Source organism: Gymnoscopelus microlampas (assembly GCF_963454915.1).
Source record: "Gymnoscopelus microlampas genome assembly, chromosome: 12".
Taxonomy (NCBI): Eukaryota; Metazoa; Chordata; class Actinopteri; order Myctophiformes; family Myctophidae; genus Gymnoscopelus; species Gymnoscopelus microlampas.
The window spans coordinates 15220080-15229240 of record NC_139949.1 but is presented as its reverse complement, the minus strand read 5'-3'; the positions used below and the strand labels follow the sequence as shown (position 1 = coordinate 15229240).

The window sequence follows — 9161 nt, the reverse complement described above, 5'->3', positions numbered from 1 at the left end:
AATTTTACAGTATAATGTTTTCAATGAATCAACTCAACGCACCCTGTCCAGGTGAGCATGACCTCCACCGCGACGAAGGCAGGGAGCGAGACCACGCGGTGGCGGAGCAGTTCATCCATCCCAACTACGACGCCCGGAAGTCTCGCTACAACCACGACATCGCCCTGCTGAAGCTCGCCAGCCCGGTGGAGCTGTCCGACCACCGACTCCCCATCTGTCTGGGCCCAAAGGACTTCACCGAGACCCTGATGAGGGACGCTCACAACTCCGTGGTCAGTGGCTGGGGCCGCCTCAAGTTTCAGGGCCCCGAGGCCTCCAAGCTGCAGCGGCTGGACGTGCCCTACGTCGACCGCACCCTGTGCAAAGGCAGCAGCCGCGACCACGTCACAAAATTCATGTTCTGCGCCGGCTACAAAAGCGCGCAGATGGATACGTGCCAGGGGGACAGCGGCGGACCCCATGCCACCAACTACGAGGGCACCTGGTTCCTGACGGGCATTGTCAGCTGGGGAGAGGAGTGTGCCAAGGAGGGAAAGTATGGCATCTATACCCGTGTGTCACGCTACTACACATTTATAAGCCAGACCACAGGGCTCCTCATCAGCAACTCTCTGTAAGCAGCTCTGGGCATCGACTGGCAAAAAGCCAGTCACAGAAATATACACATTATGTACATTACAGGGCTGTGTGAAAAGCTATGCGTCAATCGTTTTAATGCACATGCACATTCGTCTGCACTAGTTCTGCCAGCATTTGATATTATTGTGCTACTCACTAAATGAGGTAGTAAATCAACCAAGTATTTCTTTTGGACCGTCCAATAAACTAGAATTAGACTATCTGGGTACGGGTTTGCATTCCTCTGCATGTCAGTTAAATGAGTTAAAAGTTGACAATGCAGGTTCACGAGTCAAGCCCAACCTCTACATCTCTCAGACACTCCCCAGTCACAATCACATAAACACACCTGTGCATGCCAGCCTCACCTGTTCGACACTATTCTCCCAACCTCCACCTCCCCATCGTCCTCCAAAATTCTCCCAATCCCTCTCTCAGGCCCTTTCTGTCCATCTCACATGGGGAGTGGGGGGATAACCCCATCCAGAATCTCGTCCTTCCCCACATTCTACAATATTTGTATTTCAAGCACCCCCGGTTTGATATGCATTAGGCCATGGACCCCCATTTGATTGTTTTCCTCTGGGACCTCGATCTACACAGTCCATCCTCAGTGTTCATTTAGCTGAGGACCGCCTGGAACCCCCTCAAAGTAGAGGTGTGGTCTTTGACTAGTGAAAGTGAAGTTGACTGGATTCTGAAAGAGTGCAAGTAATGTTTGATGATGACCTCGTTTTGGCCAGCGGGTCATTTATGCAGTCTCACAGCATTTATGAACTGCATATGAAACTCTTACACCAAGCATAAACACATTAAAACCTTGAGGAAAGAAATCACAGCAGTCGGGTTGAATCAAACTATGTTGTGCTTATACTTGGGAAAAATAATCATATACAGATTACATTTTAATATACATTTAACCTCTTACAATAATTTGACATTCACAAAACTGCAGAGTGTGCAAAAGCAGCAAAACATCACGTCTCCTGAAAAAGAAACAAATATAACAAATATTGGAGACGAGACTGTTTAAATAATATAATAATAAAGATAAGGTAAATAAAAATAAAATAAAAACAAATGTCACACCAATTTTGACTGTTGCAGCTAAGCCAGTGTTGGGCAGATTACAAAAAAATGTTTTTTAACTGGGGCTGATTACTAATGACTTTCTTCTAAGTTAAGGTCTTTATACAACGGGGGCATGATAAATAAACAACACAAACACTGTCTTTATTCACGGTGAAAATCAACCTGGTTATGAATAAAGATTTTTAATAATTTTTATTATTTTTTAAAAGAGTTTTATTGTAATACTCACATTCTGTATGGATTTATTCGATTGATTGACATTGACAAGTGGTACTGCCTGAAGGTCAAAATAAATGTACTCTCCTGAGCTAGCAGGCATGCTCTATTAGCACATTGGTAATGGGTTTGAATCTCGGGTAGGACGTGAAAGTTACAGAATGCAGCTTTAATCACAAAAAAACAAAAAAAACGCCCCCTGTGTGTAAAGACCTTTACTCATTACTTCTGTGAAATGTCATGACTTGTTTTTTCCTACCAGTTACCTGAGTTAATCTACAGTGTTTTTGCATAATTCATGCTCAGTTCTTCAAGGTTACATACTGTAATTCACTACCGAAAATGTCGCACTATACATTAAAGTCAATAAACATGAGTTCAAATGCAGTGCTGATCTCCAGACTGAATCCCAACTAAAAAAAAGATGGCAGTGTTGTCTTGTGTCTTTGTCCAATCCACTCAAGCTCCTTTAAACATAAGTTAGACTTTAGATGTATGTCACTCACCAAAACAAACTGATTTTCAAGAAAAAAATCTTAGGCTACGTTGTATGACGTATAGTATAGTATAAGTATAAGCTAAGCTTCAGAGTGCTCAGTTTAGGTCTAACAGACCTACCTGCCCTGCAGAAAAGTCTGAATGTACAGTTCCTTATGGCTTTCAACAGCATGTGTATTAGGCTGGGATAAACTATGATGTCCCTTTTTCATAACTAAAAAATAAAGGCGCAGCCACACTGATCCATCAGTTAACAAACAGAAATGGAGAGTCTTTGGAATTCCTTTCAACGCAATTATTGCACAGCCTCCTCGATTCTACTGGCTAAATGGAAAATGAAACGTATTCATCGGTTCAAAATAAGATTTTCAGCCTATGGGAACTTTACAAAACCAAAGATGGACATCCTCAACAAACGCACACCTGATGGAAAAAATCCAAAACAAACAGACATAATCTATCAGTGTGGCCGAACTCTAATTCATGAAGCAAGCAATGCTGTACATGTGATCTTTCAACAAATATCCCTTACATAATGTTAAATAGTAACATTTTTAATCTGTCCAATGTAAATTCATCTTACACAGCTGCTACCCAACACTGAGTTTTTAGCCCCTCTCCATTGGTGTAAATAAAGTGCCAGGTATAGCTAGTGCTGAGAGCCAGCAGTCCATGCAGAGCAGTGAACAGTTAAAAAGTTCAAAACATAAAGCTTTGACTCATCACACAGGTAGTTTGAGTGTTACAACTCTTCCATCAGTGGGTCAGTTACAACTCTTCCAACAATTAGTAACCATTACTATAGCCGACCATTACAGGATTTTTCAGGCCAATGTCAATACCGATATTGGGGAGTAAAAAACGCTACAATCGACAACTACTATCGAGTAAACTTCACTGGGAATGTAATAATAACTATACAAGAAAAACAAAATACCCCAAGCATATTTTTTTGTATTATGCTCTGTAAAAAAAACATTTTCATATTGATGCACGTCTGACAACATAATACGCTGATATGTACATCTGTGATAGGCTATGATAGGCCACTATCGGCTGATAAAATTGGCCCGCCAGTATGTCGGTCAAGCTCTAGTAACCTTGGAGGTTGACTCACCGACGGAAGAGTTGTATCGCTAATTTGTTGAAATCTGAAACTCTTTAGGTACAGTAAAGGAACACAAAACAAACAGGAGCAGCAGAAGCAGTAAGTTCCTCAAAAATGTGCAGGCAAGATCAGCTCAAGCGATGGTGGAACTTTTTCGTGGATCCTGAAACGTTTCACAGCTTATTACCTATTGAAGCAGGCCACTATAGAGGCTCCTACACCCCTCTCCCCTTGACACTTTAGGAGCCTCCAAAGTCAATGTGTCGTGAAGGGAGCACAGTAGCACAAAAGCCAGCAAGCATGTAAAAATATTGCCTCTTCTACAGTATTTACATTAGAGTATCTCTGGTAGCTGCTTGCTGGACCAATTACTTTGACTTAGTACACTGGACATCAACAGGGAAGGCTCAGCAGCAGAGAAGAGTAAAGACACAGTGATATAAAAACAAAGCCACGACAATTATGCTGTGCAATTAAACGGTGTATCTTCATAGTTTGTTTGGCACAAGGATCATGATACCTCTGTGGGGCTACGTGGATCTGGTGTGTGAGTGACAATCATGATGGTACATAATAAGAAAATAGAAAATGGTACAGCTCGAATAAAGTCCAAAATAATATGTATCAAGACACAGAAGACACCTCCATTCCCAAGTCAGTTCTAACACCCAAATTCCAAAAAAGAACGTAGCACTGCTGGAAAAGGCAGTCCCATGTCTCGCAAAGATTTGCGGAGTTGCAGTGTTGCAGCTCTCTGAGGTTCAATTCTTCATTTGCTGAGGTTCGGTTCTGCAGCCTGGATTCTTCTGCAGTGATAATGTCCTGTTAGATTGAAGACTACAGTCTGTCGTTAATGTTGTGCTTCAGTGTGATACGTAGACGAATGTCTGGGTATAGTCATTCTCCTCTGGCCTGGACAGACTTAAAAATATATGAACTTTAGAACAGTGTCAGGTGTGTGTGACTGTGTATTTGTGTACGTGGCACATTTGTACAGTGTGTGGGTGTGTGGAACCCTTGGCACTAAGAGACATACTGTACTGTAGGTGGAGAGGCAGGCAGATGAGGGGATGCAGTGATGAAAACGGAATGAAAAAGGAAATGTATGGCCACCGCATCTCCTATCCTCGCTTCTGATTTGTTCTCAGCAGGCCTCCCCCAGAATCCTGTGCAGGTCCTCCGATAGGACACGTCCCTGCTCGCCACGACTCACATTTCTCACCACCCTGCATAGGACACAAACGACAAACATCATGGTATGTTGTATTACGGTCTCTGTTTTAAACTGACTGCTATGAGCATGCTTTTACAACAGGCTTCTTACCACATTCCCGACGAGTTCTCATGCAGCAACTGGATTACATCACCGCAATTAAAGATGATGTCATCAGTGCTGGCCATGCTGCTCTCCACCATGACCCTATACCTGCCAGCCACCTGGAACAGAATACAGAAACCCTTTAAAACTGAACATGACAAAGCTGAGGTCAGTCTTTGGTTAAACTTATTCCACCAGCCTGCTTCACAGTGAGCTTGGTTCATTGACCAGAGATATCAAGCAGGTGGGCAGACAGACATTTTGGTGTAATGTTTGATGCTGATATCTGTTTTAAGTGTCATATTAACACATTCCACGGCAGAGTTTAATATCATAATGTACTCACCAGTGCCAGCGATTTATTGTTGTTTTTTTGTTTTTTTCACGTCGCCACAGACCTCGCTAAATGCCTTAAAATCGCGCGTTAAACTGTTTGTAGACACACAGGGTAGCTGTGTGAGACGCCCAGAGAAGACCGTTTCGATCGGTGATCATCCATTTTGAAGCTACAGCGGTTTATGTTAAACAGCGATCAGTGAGGAGAAAAACAGCAACCGATAAAATGGAGGATTAGTGGGAGCTTTAGAATGGCAGTGTGGGAACGAAAATCTCCGGATACGGATATCGTGGCGATGGAGGCCTACAATGAAATGTGAACCTGCGAAAAAAGAAAAAAAAAGACCACTTCGCGTAGATCTATGCGACTGGCACGCTGCGCAATTATTTAGGTTCGTGTAGATCTACGCGATTGGCACGCAATGTGTTAAGAACGTAGTCCTGTCTTGCTTCTTTCAAATAAAGACATTTCCTAAAATCTGATAATTGTCTCCTACTGATTTGCAAAAACTAAATAATGCATGCCTTTATTTTTTCCCGCCTGGACTGCTGTAATGCAGTTTACGCTGTTGTCAGTCAGTGCTCACTTCACCGACTCCAACCAGTACAGAACGTTGCTGCATGAATTTTAACAGGCACAAAGAAATACGGACACATTACTGCTGTGCTGTGCTTGCCAACTTACACTGGCTGCCAATGTTTGTATTTATTGATCACCTTTAAAGCTTTAAATGGCCTCGCTCCAAAGTACATATAAAGGATTTACTGACTCCCTATGTGCCTGGACGTTCTCTGTGATCGGTGGATGCAGCTCTGCTGGATAATTCCTAGAACCCGGCTTGTGATCAAAGGTGACCGGGCCTTTGCTGTTTAAGCTCCCCGACTGTGTAACACTCTGCCCATTGACAAATAGGCTTTTTGATCACTTCTTAAAACCTTTTATAGTAAAGCGTTTAGGAATTCTTGAATATAGATGCACCCAGCAGCTAAAAACATCCTGTCTGATCGGGGCAAGATTCTCATGACAAATCGAACAGCAGCAAGAGAGCAGCCTGAAGGGTTATAAATGAAGTAGTTCTATTCTATTCTATTCTACGCCATATACAGTACATGTTTGATATTAGGTTGTGTGAATGATAATTGGTTCACTTGTAAATGCACACAATTGAGGGGTCTAATCACCTTAAGACAGGTGTACGGTTTACTGACTGATCTTGCATCGCTCATTTGTGGGGACAGTCACTATTGCACCTGAGGGACTATTCAATATTCAAGAGAACTCTCACAAGTGGGGCAGGCTGATCATCCTCATCTGAGTCCGTTAGGTTGGAATGGTCCGTTGCTCCTCCCCAGTCCTCCAGGCCTTCACAAATAGCCACTGAGTGGGCAGGGGCAGGCCAACCTGCAGATGACAGAGAGCTGATATGACAACTGACAAGATACCTGAAGCTCCTGGTTTTACTCAACTTTGCTAAAATCATTGGTGTACATTTATTTTACAATGTCTTTATGTCCAGTGGTGTAAAGTAACTAAGTACATTTACTCAAGTACTGTACTTAAGTACAAGTTTGAGGTACCTTTACTTTACTGGAGTATTTCCAATTATCTATACTTTTACCTCTACTCCACTACATCTCAGAGGCAAATATTGTACTTTAAGTACTTTTTCCACCACTCTTTATGTCTCATAAAACATCTGGAAATGTGTGTGTTTGCGTGTGTCATTTTGTTCCGTTTCGACATGGTAACTCACTCCGTCGAGGAGACTGGACGACGGGGTCCGAGAGGGCGGGACTTGTGTACAGTGACTCCTCCCCCTGTGGATGCCTGAGGGAATGGCTTGTCGCCGTGGAGCTGTGAGGAACATGGAGACACGCTGAGCAGCCCGCCACCGACGCTCCGCCCCACGACACACACACACCCGAAACACTGAACCCACGGGAACGACACGACGACAGCAAACCAAAAGAAAAGAAAACACAGGAAAAGGAAAAAGAAAAACAACAACAACAACAACATCCACACTGTCACAAAACAGGCTCCTACGTCATTCACATTCAATGAGTTAATCCAGCATTCTCTTCCGTTGACACGGGCATATATTGCAGCATCCAATGAAGGTTTCTAGGTTATAGGTTTCATTATTTAATACATGGAGGTGGTCAAAAGCCCCAGAACTCTAAGTGGCTCATTTGATAACCATTGCCAAAATAATAATGACCTGATAGGGACAAGTAGCAGGGCAAATAGCATCATCAAAGATTGCTACAATATATGACTTATGACTTGTACACTGTATTCTGGCATTGTCAAATGTCAAATAGTATTTGCAAAGAATTCTTGGTGCTTGATTTTAATGTTTGTCAGCTGGGTGGGGATTGATATGAGGAAAGCAGAGAGTTTATACACTAGAGACACTTACAGTACTGTAATTGGTAGACAGTTTTCAGTGATTGATAACTTCTTCTAAAGTGCTTACATAGTAAACCCAGAGGTGGAAAAGTAACTAAGTAAATGTACTAGGGTTGCCAACCGTCCCGTATTAGCCGGGACGCCCCGTATTTGAGCCAAAAGGGGCGTGTCCCGTACGGGACTTTGTTTGTCCCGGACTCCGGTGTAAAGGGAAAAATAAAAAATATATTTCTGTTTGCGCACACTGCAGTGTGTCTGGCTGCGTGTTTGTGTGCTGTATGCGAAGGGCGCTAGGACCGCTCAGTTGACAGGGCAGGCACAGTGCTCGCACGCGTGCGTGTGTGTGTGTGTGTGTGTGTGTGTGTGTGTGTGTGTGTGAGATTTTCTCCGGTGGGCGCGGCATCATTGTTTGTGTGGCATGTCAGGTTGTTCCCAACCCTAACCCTAACCCTAAAACCGAAATAAAGTAACAAAAAAAATAACTTTATCCGCGGGAAACCCGAAAAAAAAATGGTGCTTCGCGCGCGCACGAGGGACCCGTGCAGGCGCGCTGCGCGCGCGTGCATGTGTCCCGTTTCTCCAGTTCTGGATGTTGGCAACCCTAAAATGTACTCAAGTACTGTACTTAACACATCGGGTGCCAGCATTTTTTCATAACAACTTACCGTGGGTGCCAGCATTCTCCCCATTGACTGCGCTTTGCTGTTTAAGGTTTCCGCGTGCGTTACAAGCAAATCCACGCAAAAAAAAGCATCGATTCATGTTCTGCCATGAGCCTGGCTACAGCCTGGAACCATAACATTCCCCTCGCGGGTTACAACGGGGGGGGGGGGGATCGTGCATGACCGTTTTTCCCCACAGGAAACAGATTCGGAGATATAGGCGTTTCAAAGTAGGAAATAGACAGGAAGCGGATGGGGGAAAAAAAGGGTTTCCGGTGAGCGATCTGGCACTTCCTTCGCAGGATTACAATGGGTGCTCCCAGAGCTGCTCTAGCCCCGCCCGCGCGGAGAAAAACGAAAAAAACAAAAAGACTGAAATCACGGTTCAGACCGTGTTCGGCACCGAAGCTTCGGAACCGCCACTATGTAAACACACGGTTCAGACCGTGTTTGGCACCCGATGTGTTAAGTACAATTTTGAGGTATTTCTACTTACTACTGAAGTATTTCCAATTTTCAGTACTTTTACTTCTACTCCACTACATCTCAGAGGCAAATGTTGTACTTTTACTTTTGATTATTATTAAAACATACATTAACCACTTCAGCCCTATATATATTTCGGCCATTTGAAAATAGCCGATCTATAAGCTCAGAATGCGCCGCGGTGCGACGCATTGTGAGCTTGTAGATCGGCTATTTTCAAAAGATTTTTATACATTTCATTCATTCGAAAACTTGTGAACGGGACATTCTGCATAATGAGTACTTTCTACTTTTGGTACTTTAAGTCCATTTTGATACTGTACCAATACTTTTGTACTTTACTCAAGTCAATTTTGAATTCCGGACTTGTACTTGTAATTGAGTATTTCAACATTGCAGTATTGATACTTTTAC

The 9161-nt window shown here is 43.3% G+C and overlaps 2 protein-coding genes across 2 annotated transcripts in view; one reads left to right on the top strand and one right to left on the bottom strand.

The window, feature by feature from the left end:
* The window catches only part of LOC311057228 (coagulation factor IX-like), a gene marked incomplete at both ends in the record, with an annotated part of 5338 nt that extends 4721 nt beyond the window's left edge, over positions 1-617 (top strand). Inside the window, one exon of the mRNA XM_084074177.1 lies at positions 52-617. Coding sequence (XP_083930303.1) covers positions 52-617 — 566 coding nt within the window. The remainder of the gene's footprint in view (positions 1-51) is intronic.
* Positions 618-4676: 4059 nt separating this feature from the next.
* LOC311056789 (proto-oncogene DBL-like) overlaps positions 4677-9161 on the bottom strand; it is a gene marked incomplete at its 3' end in the record, with an annotated part of 36871 nt that continues 32386 nt past the window's right edge. The window contains exons 23-26 of the mRNA XM_084073595.1: positions 6941-7116; positions 6473-6588; positions 4857-4969; positions 4677-4758 (exon numbers count right to left, since the gene is read on the bottom strand). Coding sequence (XP_083929721.1) covers positions 4677-4758; positions 4857-4969; positions 6473-6588; positions 6941-7116 — 487 coding nt within the window. The remainder of the gene's footprint in view (positions 4759-4856; positions 4970-6472; positions 6589-6940; positions 7117-9161) is intronic.